This window comes from Ipomoea nil, unplaced genomic scaffold (assembly GCF_001879475.1).
Source record: "Ipomoea nil cultivar Tokyo-kokei standard unplaced genomic scaffold, Asagao_1.1 scaffold2735, whole genome shotgun sequence".
Lineage (NCBI taxonomy): Eukaryota > Viridiplantae > Streptophyta > Magnoliopsida > Solanales > Convolvulaceae > Ipomoea > Ipomoea nil.
The window spans coordinates 66,426-84,163 of record NW_017619163.1 but is presented as its reverse complement, the minus strand read 5'-3'; the positions used below and the strand labels follow the sequence as shown (position 1 = coordinate 84,163).

General features: G+C 39.5%; 1 protein-coding gene and 1 long non-coding RNA gene across 2 annotated transcripts; both read left to right on the top strand.

Annotated features, from left to right (window-relative positions):
• The first annotated feature begins 3,547 nt into the window (after nt 1-3,547).
• LOC109156507 lies at nt 3,548-3,898 on the top strand. Its single transcript, XM_019304360.1, has one exon. It carries the CDS (start codon nt 3,548-3,550, stop codon nt 3,896-3,898), a length of 351 nt encoding a protein of 116 aa, XP_019159905.1.
• Nucleotides 3,899-10,248: 6,350 nt separating this feature from the next.
• LOC109156552 lies at nt 10,249-12,990 on the top strand. The gene is made up of 3 exons (XR_002050045.1): nt 10,249-10,553; nt 11,105-11,173; nt 12,699-12,990. It is a non-coding gene; the product is annotated as an uncharacterized LOC109156552 (long non-coding RNA).
• The last annotated feature ends 4,748 nt before the right edge of the window (nt 12,991-17,738 follow it).

Below are 17,738 nucleotides of genomic sequence, written 5' to 3'. Positions count from 1 at the left end.
TAACAACATTAAGTGAGGTGTATTCAATTATGACTTTTGTAGACTTTTAAAATGATAGATTTTAATAAATTTTTATTGACTTTTATAGAATCATTCAAGACTTTTTAAAACTTTGCAAGACTATAAAAGTCTATATAAAAAATAGGAATAAGTCTCAAATTAGCCATCGAACGTAACGCGAAAATGCAATTTGGCCACTCAACTTAAAAAAGTGCAATTAGACCATTCAACGTTGTAAAACCATGCAATTTGTCCCAAGTGACCTACATTAGCAGGTTACCAACAAGTAATTAATTAAAAAATTTAAAACAAAAGGAAAAAAAATGGATGCAGCGCCGGTGGTGGTGTCGGATGACAACTTCGGCGGAGGAAGGGCGGCAGCGTCGGCTGTGGTCTTAATTAACGGCTGAAGAGAGGAATAGCTTCGTCTCACTGAAACCAGCCACCGCCGGACTGCCGCTACTGCGCACTACCTCTCTTTGCTGGAAAAACTCGCCATCCACTGCCACCTACTCTGTCTCGTCGGAAACAGGGGTTGCCGAGGGAAGAGGGAGAGCAGCTCGCCGCCATCGCCACCAGAACCATTACACTAGTGAAGACCCCACATCGCCGGAACGCTGCCGCTGCACACCAGAGACTAAGAAGGCGCCACAAATAGAGCTCACAAACGCTGCTTATATCTCCGTCACCACCGCCGTCTGCCCGTTGTCCATCGCCGGAAGGAGAAATTGGATGTCGCCAGATCTGCTACCTTGTGCCATAGTTGCTGATGCTCACCGGGAAAGTAGGGTCGCCATCCACTGCCGCTGAAATCTCCTTGTTGCTGGTCGAGAGATAAAAAGGGATCAGAGAGGCGAGTGAGATGCGACTTCGGCTGGGATTTGAAGGAGAAAGGGATGAACAAAGCTAGCTGAAGGTTTGGAGGAGAAATGGTGAGTTGAAGGTGACCTCTCTCTCTCTCCACGATTCGAAACTTTTTTCTTTTTAAATTTTTAATTAATTACCTGTTGGTAACCTGCAATGACAGGTTACTTGGGACAAACTGCATGGTTTCCAACGTTGAATGGTCTAATTTCACTTTTTTTTTTTAGTTGAGTGGCCCAATTGCATTTTTGAGTTACGTTCGATGGCTAATTTGAGCCTTATTCCTAAATAATATTCACAAACTTTTATCAACTTTTTCATTTTAAAAAGTCTACAAAAGTCATTGAAATTCTAAATTGAATACATCCTTACAAACTTTCAATGATTTCGATTCTTATCATTTATAATTTTCTTACAAAACATGTTATAATATATCATAAAATTCTTCTTATTATATAGTTCTTCACCACATCAACATTATTATTTTTATCTATAGTATAGTGAGACTTATATGCTAATTACTTATATAGTATTAATAAGCATAAAAAACTATTTCATAAGAAATTTATAACAATATTGAACACTAAAATTTGTAGTAATTGAATTGTTCAAATAAAATATTTAAAAATATAATTACAAGTTGCATAAATAAAAAATAAAAATAATATATATATATATATATATATATATATATATATATATATATATATATATATAATCGCACTCAGGTGCGAATGCTTCGCCCAGGAGCGAAATAGGAATGTATTCTGTCCGTCCACGTGTCCAGATCTAATGGATGAGAAACACTGTTTTTTTTTAAAAAAAAAAAAGTGCGGTGGCATTTTCGTAAATAATTGAACATCGAAGTGCAAGTTAAATGTATTATAGGTGCAAGTAAAAATTTACACAGAGTATCAATACTAAGTGTACCTATAGTTATAAGTAGTTGCACCTATAGTTCTAAGTAGTTGCACATATAGTTATAAGTAGTTGCACCTAGGTGCATGAATGTTTGCGGGTGGTTTTCAGGGGTATTACTACCCGCTAAACTCAGATCAATGAATGTTAACAAGGCAAAATTGCATGCACTTATAGGTGAAAGTAGGTGCACCTATAGTTATAAGTAGTTGCACCTATAGTTATAAATAGTTGCACCTATAGTTATAAGCACACCCAAGTGCATGAATGTTTGCGGGAAGTGAATGCTAACAAGACAAAATTACATGCACTTATAGGTGAAAGTAGGTGCACTTTTAAGTGATTTTACTTGCACTTTGATGTTCAATTATTTACGAAAATGCCACCGCATTTTTTTAAGCTATTAGATCTGGACACGTGTCGCGCGCTGATTCATTCGCATATTCCTTCCTGGGCACTTATTCGCACCTGAATGCATCCCTATATATATATATATATATATATATATATATATATATATATATATATACTGCTAGGCATCAAGCAAAGGACAACTATTTGCAATAGCAATTTGAGAATGCGAACAAAAACACGGTGCTACTGTTCGTGGCGCTGAATTTTCTATTTTATATTTTTTGAAGTTTTTTGTTCTTCATTTTCGTTTCCTAAATTAAAGAAATGTAAAACAAACTTTTTTTTTTTTTAAAATCCAGTTTGTCATCAAGAAACGTTTGAGAATTTTTTTTTTTTTTACGAAAAATATTAAATATATGAAAAAGTAAAAAAAAAAATATGTGTTGTTTCTTTTACGTCTTTAATTATTTATAGATGTATCTCACTAATTTTGAAACCATTTTAACATATTACATATAGGATAATGAAAAGAATAATTTATTGAATTTAAGTATAAGGTTTACAAAGTTTAAATAGGAAGAAAAAATAGATTTAAATAGAGAGAGAAATTCTTAAGAGTTGGTAGAAAGAAATTTTTAAAATCTTGGATTTGAGGGTTGGATTTTAACTATTTATATTCGAGAATGAAAAGTTTACAAAAGTCTTAAAATTAACAAGTATACCCAAATTCATAACTTTTTGAATACCACATGACTTTTAAAGACTCTTTAAAAGTCTTAATCGAATACCACATGACTTTTAAAGACTCTTTAAAAATCCTGATTGAATACCGTCTGACTTTTAAAGACTCCCTAAAAATTTGAATTGAATATCCCAAAGCTTTTAAAATTCATAGAAGTCTTTAATAGTTTATGAAAGTCATGATTGAATACACCCCCCTAAGATTTTGTTTTGGGGTTGTTTGTTTAGGATATTCTTATTCTTAAAAGAGCAACACTAATGTGAGACCGTTTCATAAATTTTAATATGTAAGACGGGTCAAATTGAGGATAATTACTTGTTATTTATGATAGAAATCATAATACTTATTATATAATATTTAATACCAAATCTTGAAAACTTATAATTAGACATTATAATATTTATATGTGAAATTGTGATACTATTTATGATAAAATCATTCTTACTGATGCTGAATATTGTAATACTTATAACTGAAATTGTAATACTTACATACACCTAGTTGTATACAACCCAACCCGTCTAACGAACAAGGATCTGTGAAATAGTCCATATAAATTTTTCCTAAAATATATTCAAAATGATTTGGAAGTTCGTCGATAATGGAATATATATATTTTTTAATATCCCAATTGATATTAATTTTTTGAGAAAGTGTCAAATAGCGATAATGGAATGGACGGTTCTACAAGGACTCCGCCTGGCGGCCGCATGGGGTACCAGGAACCTCATCGTCGAGAGTGATTCGCTGGACATTATAAAACGTTTGTCCGGCAGTGAGTACAAAGCAAGAGGAGTGAGTAATGTCATCAGACTGTGTGGGCATGAGCTGAGCAGGTTCCACAACATAGAGTTCAAACATGTTAGACGTGAGCAAAACCGAGTAGCTGATCGTCTCGCCACGATGGGCACCACCCATGAGTTAGGTGTCCGAGTCCTTACTGACATGCCCTTGATCGTTGAAGACGTCATGTGGGAGGATTCTGTGGGGGCGAGGGTCACTCGCGGAGCAAATCATTAGTTCTATACCGGGTTTATCCCTCTCTATTTCCAAAAAAAAAAAAGCATTGTTTTTGTGCAATTAGGTCATTGAACTTAAAAAATTGTGCAATTGAACCATCGAACAAGTAAAATATGTGTAATTATTGAGACATTTTTTGGATTTCTTTAATGCAATTTGAGTTAAAAACATTTCAATATTTCCTCCCAACTAGTATTACAAATGAAAGAAACTCTTAGTACATACCATGTAAGTAATATGATCTGATTTCACCAAAAAAAATTGAAAAAAATACCCAATTGCACATATTTTCCTTGTTTGATGATTTAATTGCACATTTTTAAGTACAATGACCCAATTGTACAAAAATAATAAATTTCGTGGATTAACTCTCCTCTGAAAGAGAGGAAATAAGCATGGAAATGATTGCCTTGTTATGTTGCACCCAAAGAGCATATGTCAGATTAGGGGAAGAAGCTTCATTAGCCCGAAGAAAAAGCGTTGAAGACGGGCAAGGAATGGAGCTATCCACATAGCCTAACAGATTTTGCCCACGTAAAAAATGAACAAGTTGCGTCTGCCAAAACAAGAAGTTACGATTCATGAATTTGATACTCACAAAATGATGAGCAGTAGACAAGAAATCCGTAGCTACAGACGATGAATGAACGGCAATTGCATCGGAGACAGTCAGCTAAGAAGAAACACGTCTGGTTTTGTTGCACCGAGAGAGCATATGCCGGATTAGGGGAAGAAGCTTCATTGGTCGGAAGAGGAAGCGTTGGCGACGAGCAAGGAATGGAGCCATCCACATAGCCTAACAGATTTTGTCCATGTAAAAAAAGGAACAACTTGCATCCGCCAAAACAAGAAATTACTATTCATCAATTTGATACTCACAAAATGATGAGCAGTAGACAACAAATTCATAGCTATAGACGATGAATGAACATCAACCGCATCAGAGACAGTCCGCTTTGAAGAAACACGAACAGAGCCGTCGGAGGTAGTCATATAAAAGAAAACCTAAGCGACTGATACCAGATTAAGACTAGTATTCCAGATTAACTCAACGTGTCTGGGATACAATGAGAATTATATAAATAATGCAAAGTTATACTACAACTAAAATTACAAGAGTCCTAACAGATTGACTTGTTTTTTTTTTTTTTTTTTTTTTCTCATTCAAAGTATTGTTTACAGTATTATTTATTTTATAATTTTTAAGTTAAAAGATGCTAACCAATCCAAATGATTTATATTTTAATCTGTGATCTACTCAACGTTATCAATTTTAAAAATTATTTAAGGGAAAATGGCACTTTTTCCCCCTATGTTATATACTTATAGCACTTTTTCCCCCTCAATTATTTAAGTGGCTCTTTTTCCCCCTGAAATGTTAAATGGACATATTTACCCTTAAAATAAATATTTCATTTATTTTTATTCTCCAATAAATTATTACTATAATTTGGTTCAAACCAGATACTATAGTAACCAAACCAAAATATTCCAATTACAATTTATAATCAAAACGCGATATTTAGAGTTTATTAAAATCGCGAACTGGAATGGCCGGTTCATGTTCCGAACTGAAAAAATAAAATACATTTATTGTTGAATTTAAACTATTTTAAAATAAAAAATAAAATTTTAAAATAAAGACGGTTCAAAATCACGAACGGGATCCGGAACTGCCGGTTCATGATCCAGTTTTTTTTTTTATTCTTAAATTTAATAAATTGAAATCCAAATATTGGGTTCTAGATCTGAATCATAACTGAAAACTTTTAATTCGATTGCTATAGTGTCTGGTTCAGTTCGAACCGAACCGTGGTAATCGCTACATATACGCAATAATTTGTTGGAGAAGTAAAATAAATAAAATGTTTACTTTAAGGGTAGAAATGTCAATTTAATATATTAGGGGGGAAAACCACCACTTTTAAAATAATTGAGGGGGCTAATGTGCTTACATAAATAATTGAGGGGGAAAAAGTGCTATAAGTATATAACATAGGGGGAAAAAGTGCCATTTTCCCATTATTTAATTTTACATACAACATCCAATATCTTAATTACTATGAAACTAATTTAAATTTGGTATGAATCATGTTAGTAAAATTTAACTTCATATTCCCTGTTTGGTAAATGGCTGTTAGCTGACAGCTGTTAGCTGATTGAGTTAATTAGAAGGTATAACTAACATTAGTTGATTGTAGTAAAGGTCCTGTTTGGTAAAATTGTTGTTAGCTGATAGTTGTTTGCTGTTAGATGATTGTGTTAATTAGAGGGTATAAATAGTTGATAACATTATCTGATTGTAGAAAAGTATTTGGTAAATTAGCTGTTAACTGATAGCTGTTTGGTATAATTTCTTTTCTCAAAAAGCTAATTGAAAAAGTTGTTTGGAGTAGATTTTTGAATTTTAGCCTTTTGGAGTTGCAAAAAGCTAATTAACCAAACATTTATATTGACATTTTAACTAAATCAAACAAATAATAGTGGTCAAATAAGCCAAAATTGGCCTATAGGCCAATTTTTTACCAAACAGGGCCAAAGTGTTGGGTAAATTAGCTGTTAGCTGATAGCTGTTTGGAATAATTTCTTTTTCTAAAAAGTTAATTGAAAAAGTTGGTTTGAGCAGTTTTTTAAATTTTAACATTTTGAAATTACAAAATGCTAATTAACCAAACACTTATATTGATTTTTTTAACCAAGTCAAATAATTAATAATGGTATTCAACAAAAAAAAAATAAAATTAATTATGGTTAAATAAGTCAAAATTTACTGATAAACTAATTATTTTATTAAATAGGTGATTGAAAAAACGCCGAGCTTTGAGTTTTTTAATTGATTTTTAGTAGTATAGAAACAACATATTTGCTGTCTTTATGCCTAAAACTCGTCCGAAATAGGAAAGATTCCTAGGACAGTAAGGACGTCACCGGCGGCAAAATAGAAAAACACAGCTTACTACATGTCGGCTAAAGGTTTCCTTTTTTTTTTTTTTTTTTTTTTACTAACTTATGTTTTTGGTCCTATCAAAACTTGAATAGATGGAAACTCAAATCAAGAAGAAATTATAATATATATTATTTTTAAAAAATAAGTTAATTATTTACAATTGTGTCTCACGATGGAATTCTTACGTTTGTGTGTATTTATTTATTTATTCACATATTACATACATTGCACTAGATTGAAAAATCAAGCAAATCATCATCCAATAAGCCAAGGAGTTCCTCAGGCGGGCTGCTGAGGATATGAATTCCTCTTGAGAAGCGAAAGGAAGAATTAGCAAGGAAATCGGCAATTTGGTTTTGTTCCCGGGCAATAGTTAACAAATGCTAGACTTCGAAAGACCGTTTCTCTCTTGCAAGCCTCCAGGATATTATGCGTTATAGAGGACGGAGCAATGCTACTATTCATGTAATCAACTAACTCGGTATGTAGCATCACTTTCGAATATCACCTTCTTGAATCCCAGTTGAGCTGCTAGTTGAATTCCCTTCAGTAATGCCCACGCTTCAGCTACATGTGGCGAACAACTCCCGGTGCTATAAACAAAACCATGAACCCACTTGCCAGACTCGTCACGAATTACCCCGCCACCACCTGCTTTCGTTGCATTCTGTTTGGCTGCACCATCAACATTTATTTTGACGAAGCCTTCCTGGGGCTTAGTCCAACACAGTTTCTTCCATGTGTATAGTTCTGATGATGTCCTTGGTCCTTTCGCTCTTGCAAAGGCGGCACTGACTTTCCCAACCTGGGACTTAATCCAAGCGATCTTAAACTGAAGAGGCTTGACCGTGGAGTTAAAGATGGCGTCGTTCCTCCATTTCCAAATCCACCAAGCAGTTATAGCAAACTGGATACTGCTACTTGACGGGTTTCTGCCATCCCTTTTGTTTGATATCCCATCCTCGAGCCAAGCAGAGAATGGGAGTGACCTGACCTATGCAGAAGAGGAAGGAGAAATAGCACCCCAGACTTCTGAAGCTGCTGGACAGCTGCAAATAACGTGATCCAGATCTTCGGGACATCACCAATACCTATCATACTCAGTTAGGCCCCGCTTAGCTCTATTTTGGTTAGTCATAACCTTGTCATGGAGTGAAAGCCACATAAACAAACGAGTGCGGTTAGGAACTTTAAGTTTTTAAACACTGTTCCATTTCGTAGCTTCCGGAGCAGATACATCCCCAGACGCAATATTGTATGCGGAACTAACTGTAAACCTACCCGAGGCTTCTTTCCCCCCAGCTTATACCATAATTTACTTCAGCATCATCTATAACAATGAAGGTCGCAAGTTTGGAGATGGACTGGGCCGGCAGACAATGACTAAACTGCTCCCAACACCAACCTCTTTCAGAAGACTAGTAACTGGCTACTGTTCTATGCAAGCCGGAGGATCTTCAATTGCTAGTTCTTTCAGGGGTCTATCTCCAAGCCAAGTATGCAACCAAAACTGTGTGTCTCTACCATTCCTAACACATTTTCTCATGCTTTCTTTGAGGATAGGAACCGCCTTGATGATGCCTTTATAAGCATTCGACATATTGGTTTTTGGGGACCAGGATACAATTATTCAATTGAAGGCCATACTTAGCTTTGAACACATGAACCCAGAGGTGATCTTCGTTTTGTAGAAGTCTCCACCCAAGCATGGCTAAGAAGGCACGGTTCATTGGCTCGAGCTGCCGAATCCCCAACCAACCATATGCTTTAGACCTTGTGATCGTATCCCCTTTGATAAGGTGGATATCCTCCTTTCCTCATCCTTACGTGTGACAACCCAAATTATTATTTTATAAATCCGGTTATAATAAATTTCAAATTAGCCAATTTTCACTCGAGACGAACCTAAGACAACCGAAGAACCTGATGAAGAAGGCTACTCCACATGCGGTTTGGAGTCAGTTGTAACAGTCTTGGCTCGAGACGATCGTCATCATAACGCGTGCAACATCGTTTGCAAGACATAAGCTAACCCCAAAGGTTGAAGTGAATCTTCGTGCAACTAGAGACCAAAAGGAAGAAAAGGAAGTGATTAGAGCTTAAAGGCCGCGGGTTAAGGATTCACAATCGTGGAAGAAAAACAAGTGTAAATGTTGATGCAAGAAGAAGTCGAACCCATCCAAGTAGATGCTTATGAGAGCAATGGTGAAGAGAATTTCAAAGATTAAACCCGAAGGTTAAAAGTAAGGATGGATTGAACAAACGTGAAGATGATTCCCTCAATCTTTGAAGAGATAGTAAATGGATAAGACAAGAGTTGTGAACTCCGAAAGAAATGAAGTCTAAGACGATTGACAATGACTTTTGGCTTGTGAGATATATGAAGATGAGAATAAAAGGTGTAAGTAGGTTGTGTGATCTTATGAAGAGTGGGAAATTAAGAATTGAAATAATTAAGAAATGATGAGTTAAAGGATGTGAACTTGAAAATGATAAGTTGTGTGAAAGCTTAAAGAAGGAAAGTTAATGATGAGAATGAGGTAAGAAGTAGTTGAGTTTTGATAAGGGGATTGAAATGTTGAAAGACTAAGATGATATTTATAAGAGATTCATCTGAAAGGCAATGACGAAGATTAGTAAGAACGAGAGCTATCGAATCGTCAATCGTTTTGATCGAATCGTGAAACCGAAGAAACCCCTTCCAAGTCAAACTTATGTTCCCTTTTGAGATGGAATTCCTCAATCTTCATTATAGGAAAGTTTACCCCTTACGTTGAGAAATCCCTTCTGGCTTTTCAGACCTCGTTCTTGATTTCCTTTGAAATTGTTTCTGTTCAAGGTGACAACGTTGTCTCCTAAGTGGTAATCTTAAAAATCTTGATCATGCTGTTAATCAATAGCATCCCTAAGAGCAATCTTGCATTTCTTATCATATTCATTGGCCCTAAAGCCTTTTTATAACAAGTCTCAAGTTGTGTTTCCAAAGAAACTCTATCCAATCCCTTCAATTCTTTTCAGTCTAAGCTTCGGGGACGAAGCTTGTTTTTAAGGTGGGTAGAATGTGACAACCCAAATTATTATTTTATAAATCCGATTTTAAGAAATTTCAAATTAGCCAATTTTCATTCCATAAAAAAAATTTGCGAGGAAATCGTGATGAATAAATTATTTTGAGCCATATGTAATTTATTCTTGTCCAAAGTTTCGAAGCCCAAACATAATTCTATTCTATGTTTATTCTTGAGCCCAAAGAAATTATCTAAATCCAAAGTATTTTGGCCCAACCTTCCAAATATGACCCAAACCATTTTTAGAAACCCTACCTAAATAAAAAAAAAATGGTTTTAATATATATTATATATATGTTGTTTTGTGGGGGAATCACCAGAAACCAAATAGCCCCTTTCCCATTTCTTCCGTCTCCTCTCTTCCTTGCGTAGACCACCGGCGACATGGTGATGGTCCGGCGAGCTCTGACGACCTCCAAGTGGAGCGGATCGGCGTTAGCAACAGGAGACTAACAACCCCACCGGCTTCCTCCGCCTTCTCTCTTCTTCTCGTCAATAGTAGCAGTGGTGGAGTTCCCGGTGAGTAAGCAGATGCGGGGAACAATGGACTTGGTGTTCTCCGGTCAGGCACGAGCAAATATGGTGAAGCAGCGAGTGGCGGAGACCTTCCTTTTTCTGGCAGCGGACATCAAATCCGTGGGTAAAGCCCTTTTCTTGTATTAAAGCTTGTTTGCTATTGGAGTTTTATGAATGAGGAAGGTGAGGTAGTAAGGTGTTGCTGTGAGTATAGATAAGTTGTTGAAGATTATGAGTTGATGATGTTGTGATTAGGGAAGCCTTGTTAATGAAGATCAGTGTATGGGATGTTGGAGACGTGGAAATAATAATATAATAATATTGTTAAGTAGAGGATGATGGCACTTATGATTAATGTCATAATACGTAACTATTAATGGTGATTAAGACCCAACTAGTTTCAGTAGTATCTATAATTTAAATGAGGTAGTATAGTGTAATGGTTAAGTAATTGATTAGGCATGAAGAAGGTTCTAAGTTTGAATCTTACTATTAACATTGTAATTTTAGTATCTTGTTTTGGGGAGGATTAAGACCATAATACAGTCTAATAATGGTTGGTTATGATTTGATTGAGCTGGGATTAAGTGGATTAAAGATAACAAGATATAGTTTAATACTATTATCGTTAATCATAATAGTATGAGTTACGAAGGAGGATCGGTTGATCTGCAGGTTCTTTGTTAAAGTGGCTATCGAGTGAGCTCAATAATTGAATACGTTGCTTTGGAGCTCGGATTAAAGGTATAACCCCATGGATTCCCAATCTCTTATTGACTCTGTGAAGTCACTGCTTTGTAGTTATAAATGAGTAGAAATGTTGGAATATTGTGTGATTGAGCTATTAGATGACTTGTTGATGTTGTATAATGTGTTGGTGATGTTTTGGAAGTGGAATTTTGTCTGAATTTGCTATACACGTGAAGAAGAAGCCTCTGGTGCACAATACAGTGTGCACCAGATAGAAGTCACGGGCCTAGCCTACGGCCCATGAGGGGAGCCGCTGGCTAGAGCCGTGACGGGACGGCCCAAGGCAAGGGCTGTGACCTTAGGCCGCTGCCGAGGTGGTCCCAGGCAGCGGGGCTCCTCTAGCCCCGCCGCAAGCTCCTTTGGTTTTGTCTGTGCAGTGGCCGGGCCCTTGTGGCTCAGCTACGTGTCGTTTTGGACCGGATGTCACGGGCGCTTATGGCTCAGTACCTTGGGGCCGTCATGACGCACGTTTGGACTTTGATTTTGTTGAGTTTGGATTAGAAATGAGCATTTTGTGATAGATTTTGTGAAGCAATTGTGTTACAGTAATGTTATTTGAGAAGCATCAGACTTGGCTTTGCTTATGTGATCTGTATGATGCTATTTGCATGTTAAATTGAGAAGCATGATCACAAATTGTTTAGGTTTTGTTAGAAGAGTATGCCTAAAGTGTATTCTATGATTCTTGGAGATTATAGTCAGATTTCAATTGATGAAGTGTACTATACAGAGCATGTTGTTTTGAATTTCAAGCATGATTAAGTGTTCTTTGAGAAATTCACAGTAATATAGAATTGAAGTATGTTGTGCAGTAAATTAGATTCCAAGCATATCATATTTTATAAGTGCATAAATGGCCAACGTGAGCCTAAGTATTATTTTCCAAAATTCATGAGCATGTGGTATGTCATTATCTTGTTGCATTGAGAAGTTGTTGAGATATGACATGCATAAGCTTGGTGCATGAGAGATATATATATTTATTATCTATATCAGTGAGGTCTTGGATGGCCCGTTACGACTATGTCCTTTCTGAGAGGATAACCGGACATTGCGATCTGATGACATGTAACGCGGTGTATTCCCACGTTACGAGGTTGGAAACTGCCCACCAGGCTTGGAATCCTGGTCAGGGGGTGTGCACGCTGTCTTATATCTCTAAGTTTGCTTGATGAGAACTTGAAAGCATGAGAATAATTTCAAATTGCTTGATAGCATGAGATAGTTATGGAGTTGTTCTATAGAGTTGAGTTTTGCTATGTTGATTATGTGTTAGTATGATTATGTTGATAAGTTTTTTATTGATGAAGCATGCATGTTGATATTATAGGGTGCGAGCATATAGAAAGCTTGTAGTTTATCTTAAAGTTTGTTTAAGTGATTGAGATTGCTTGAATTGGTATGTGAGCAAATGTTTTTCAAAGTATATACTGTAGTATTTTACAGGGTTGAGTGGAGTTATACTTAGCTTCGTGCTAACGGGTGTTTTCTACTTGTCTATTTGCAAAACCCCTTTCAGGTGGGCCCAACTCTTGAGAGTGCTCGAGTTAGACTAGTGTAGTTAGTTGCTATGTTGTCTAAACTCTTTGATCTTTTATCGTTATTTTTGAGATTATGGATGTAGACACCTTATGTTTTGTTGGTGATAGACACCGGGGTACTTTTCCCCAAGTTACTTTAACGTAGTAAATTTTGGATGTTAGTTTGACTTGATGTTTAGTTTTACCCTTTGCCTGGGCAATCACCGTGGGAAGGTGGTTGTGGCGGTGACATTCCCACTAAGTTTGTTAATTAAGTTTGTTTTTCCGCTGCTTAGTTATCTTAATTCGGTTTTAGAACTTTAATTAAGTTTAAGAAAAGTGGGGTGTTACATTACTACCCCATAAAAAACTTCTAATTAACTGCTCAATTGATGAGATAATCCCCGAAGGCAGCAAAGCAGATTGCATAGCAAAATATGGAATGCAGATAGGACTGACTGCGCCATAACCTGTCTCCCTGCCAACGAAAGTGTTTTGTCTTTCCAGCCTGCTAACTTCGACTTAATCTTCTCAGTTAAGCCGGAAAAAGTATCCTTGCACAGCCTGCCATGGAAAGATGGCATGCCAAGATATCTACCAAGGTCGGACACACTAGGGATGCCAATCGCGTCTACAATATGTTGTTGCAGCTCTTGGGTGTATTCTTTGAAAAGAAAGTCGAAGACTTGTGGAAGCTAACTCTCTGCCGAATGTAGAACAAAAAAGATCGAGACATTTCTTCAACTCCAATCCTTGTTCCACCGTGGCCTCCTTGAAAAGCACCAAGTCGTCTGCAAAATATATATATATATATATATATATGTGAAATTTTAGGACCATTTCTTGAAAGTCTAATACCTCTCCACTTACCCATAGCCACTGATTCTTCTATTTTGTGGCTAAGCCTCTCAATACAAATCACAAAGAAAATGTGGGGGGAGGGGGGGGGGGGGGGGGGGGGGAGAGATAGGATCTCCTTGTCTTATTTCACATGTTGGTAAAACCCAATCAATTGCAAGATTGTTCCATAACACAGCCAATCTTGGAGAGGAAATGCATTCCCGAATATTCCTTCTCCATTTCTGGTTAAATCCAATATTCTGGAGTGTATCGTCTATAAAGTTCCATGAAAGCCGATCATAGTCTTTCTCAAGATCTACCTTCACCACCATCTATCCAACAATCCCTTTCTTAAATCTCTGGGGAATTCAACACCTCTTGGATACACAATAATGTTGTCAATTATGTCTCTTCCCTGGATGAAGCTGGTTTGGTGCTGCCTGATCAGCTTAGACGAAATAGATTTTAACCTTGTAGCCACAAATTTAGTGATAAGCTTATATGTAAAATTACAAAGCCCTATTGGACCTAGTTGCTTAACTGACTACATGCTTGGGACCTTGGGAATGAGAGAGATTAGAGTATCGTTACAACCATGGACGGAGCCAAAGGGGGGGCAGGGGGGGTCAGCTGCCCCCCCACACCCCACCTCCACCATATATAATATGTGTATGTATATATGTATATATATTACATGTTTGAGTATTAGTATATCAAAACTGTTGATTGTTAATAAGAAATGAGTTAGATTAGTTGGTAAAACATATGTGTAGTTATATTAAAGGTTAGGGGTTCGATTCTTTTTGTTGTCAATATAATTTTACACTTTTTTTGGCTCCTTCCCTATGGTTTTAATGCAGTCACGTTTTAATTGCTTTTTTAATATTTAATATACATACATATATATTCAAATTATTTTATCAAATTAATTATGTTTCATATTTTGTTATGAATATTTTTATAAAGTTTTGATATGTTTTATTTTTCGCCCATATCCAATAATATTTACACATATATTTCTTAGGTAATTTATTTATTTATTTTTTAAATATCTCTTTTATTTTACTGTTTCGCCTGATGGGGTGAGGACCCCGGCCCAAGGAGATGGGCCCAAAAGAGAAGGAGTCCAAAATAGAAGATATGGGTTAGTAAAAGAAGAAGCCCGAGGGTGGCCTGGGCCGAGTCCAGGAGTCGGCCCAGGCCCAAGTGGGGAAGGAGACCCGGCCCAGGAGCCGCTAAGAAGCATTCAAGTCGGTCCAAGAGTCGTTGGGGGAGCACTCAATGCGGCATTCAAGAGGACTCGACCAAACGGACCGTTAGGGGTCCAGGGAGCCGTTGGCCGAATCAGTAACAGCGCCCGAACGGTCTTATAGTGTAATTAGCCTTAAAGGCGATATTTAATATACTTCAACTCGGCTGTAGAGGAGCCTACTATATAAAGGCCCCTCCACCCTTGTAATCGAGGCGAGTCTAGGCCCAGTAAGAAAAGACACACGTTTCCGACTACTCTTTCAACTATTCTTTCGTTTTCTTAGAGCTTTTGTGAAAGGTGAATCCACCGACCAAGGTTGTGTTGGACCACCCTGGGCCCAAAAACCCTAAAACTAACACTGGCGTCGTCTGTGGGGACGAAACAAAGAGCTACGTGACTTTCTGAGTAAGGCGAGTCCGCAAGACGACCGAGAAAGTATCACAGCATGTTGGAAGGACGAGGCCAGACGAATAACCGCGATAATGGGTCGGAAGCGAATTTGAGATAGCAATTAAACCAACGAAACGCCCAAAGCCAGGAGAACGAAATGGCACAGCCGCCTATGATACCCCTCACCCCGGAGCAACTCCATGCGATCGGGCGAGCCTTCGTTGACGCAAGTCGAGGGGTGAGGGAGCAGTCTGTCTCTCGACCGCTGCCGCACAATCAGCAACCTTCCCAGAGGCCGGAAGACAGACGAGAGAACCGGCGGGCGGAGAGTCAACCAGTACGATCAGTCCATTCGAGGCTGGGCCAGAACGCCTGACGACAGTCAGCAAGAGAACGACTGGGGGGGAGGGAGCCCAGCCGCGTACCAGCGGGCCTCCGAGATCGAGAAGCCGGTCGCGAGAGAACCCGCACCAGAAGAACCAGGACTCGGGCATGCCGAACCGAGCGACTTGCGCGCAATGACGACCGACAAGTTGAATCAGAAGTCGGCGAAAGTACCGAATCCACAGGAAACCATACTCGCAATAGAGGCGATGTGGCTCACCTGGCCCAAGAACTGCGAAGCCTAAAGGAACAGGTGGAGGGAAAAACCAAATCTCAAGGGCGAACGCTGCTAACCGCCTTGCCTTTTTCGACCGAGATCATGACATACAAGATACCAGGTGACTTCAAGTGTCCGGAACAGGCCACTTTCGACGGATCCGGCGATCCACGAGAGCACCTGCTAAGCTACCAGGCCAAGATGCAAGTTTTAGGAGTCCAGGACCCGGTTATGTGTCGCGCCTTCCTGCCCACGCTAAAAGGCTCGGCACAGAGATGGTTGGTAGCCCTACCTCCAGGGTCGATTCACAATTTTGAGGAGCTGGCAGATCGCTTCATGAGTCATTATGCGGCCAACATCAAACCACAAAAGGATCTAACTCATTTGGGAGACGTCCACCAAGAGGAAGGTTAGTCCTTGAAAACCTACTTGGCTCGCTGGCAAAAGGATATCCAGTCTATCGAGGAGGTCGAGGACCAGACCGCGCTCACCTTCTTCATCGAGTCCTTGCGATCCGGGCAGCTATACCGGGATCTGCGGGATAACCGCCCGGCCACTTACGCGGAAGCCATACACATAGCTAATAAGAGGGCTAACACAGAGCAGGCCATGAAGCACAAACGACAGCGTGAAGTCGGAGGATCCGCCGGTGGAAAGAGGACTCGCGCGAAAACTAAGGAAAGGAGTCCGGAAGTGGCTCGCCGGTCCGAAGTTAGGCGTCCGTATGATAGGCCTGTCGTTCACCCCTATAGACCGGCTTCTCAACATCCGGTACACGAGGTACAAGCAGTCGCTCCACCTCCACCCCCGCCGACTAACAATCGCTTGACGAACGAGGAGACAGGTAAGATCTCTAAGTACTGCCGTTATCACAAATCTTATACTCACAGCACGGAAGAGTGCTTTTACTTGAAGAAGATCATGGAAGGAATCATCCAACAAGGGACCCCGCCTCCTAATCAGTGGAGGAGAAGGTCGGCGGCCCGGGAAGACAGTGACCCCGCAGTCGCCGCTGAAAGCAGACGCGGCAAGCAACGATACCCCGCCCGGAATGGGTAAACGTGAGATGCAAGTCCATGAAATCACGGAAAGACCCCCAAAGAAAGCAATGATACCCCGCCCGGAGCCGGCTGTGGAGTTAGAGGAGGTCGAGGTCGACCCAGAGCGACCAGACAGGCGGGTCCAGATCGGGGTCGGACTCCCAGAAGAAATACGAGAGGAAGTCATCAGGGTACTTCGAGAGCACCGAATAGTCTTCGCTTGGGGCCCGGAAGACATGCCGGGTGTCGACCGGTTTATCATCGCCCACAGACTCGCCGTAGATCCGGACCACCGGCCGGTCATACAGAAGAAGCGTTACTTGGCCAACGACAGGAGGGAGTTTGTGAAAAAAGAGGTGAGCACGTTGCTGGCTGCGGGCCATATCCGAGAGGTCAAATACCCAGAGTGGTTGGCGAACGTAGTTCTCGTACCGAAGCCTCCAGCTTGGCGAATGTGCGTGGATTATACCGACCTTAACAAGGCCTGCCCGAAGGATCCGTTCCCTTTACCACGGATTGATCAGTTGGTCGACGAGACCGCCGGGTCGGCTTTGCTGAGCTTTATGGACGCCTTCAGGGGGTATCATCAGATCTTCATGCACCCATCAGACCGTTTTCCTAACGCTGGACGGAGTGAACTGTTACGGAGTTATGCACTTCGGGCTTAAGAATGCAGGGGCTACTTGCACTTAGATGGTCGCCCGACTGTTCCAAGACCTATTGGGGAAGTCCATGGCGGCCTACGTAGACGATATGCTGGTCAAGAGCCGCGAGGAGACCAAGCACACGGAGGATTTGGCCGACTGCTTCCAGGTGATGCTAAGGTATAATCTCCGACTGAACCCAAAAACGTGTGCCTTCGCGGTGCAAGGAGGGAAGTTCTTGGGGTACATGGTAACCAAGAGAGGCATTGAGC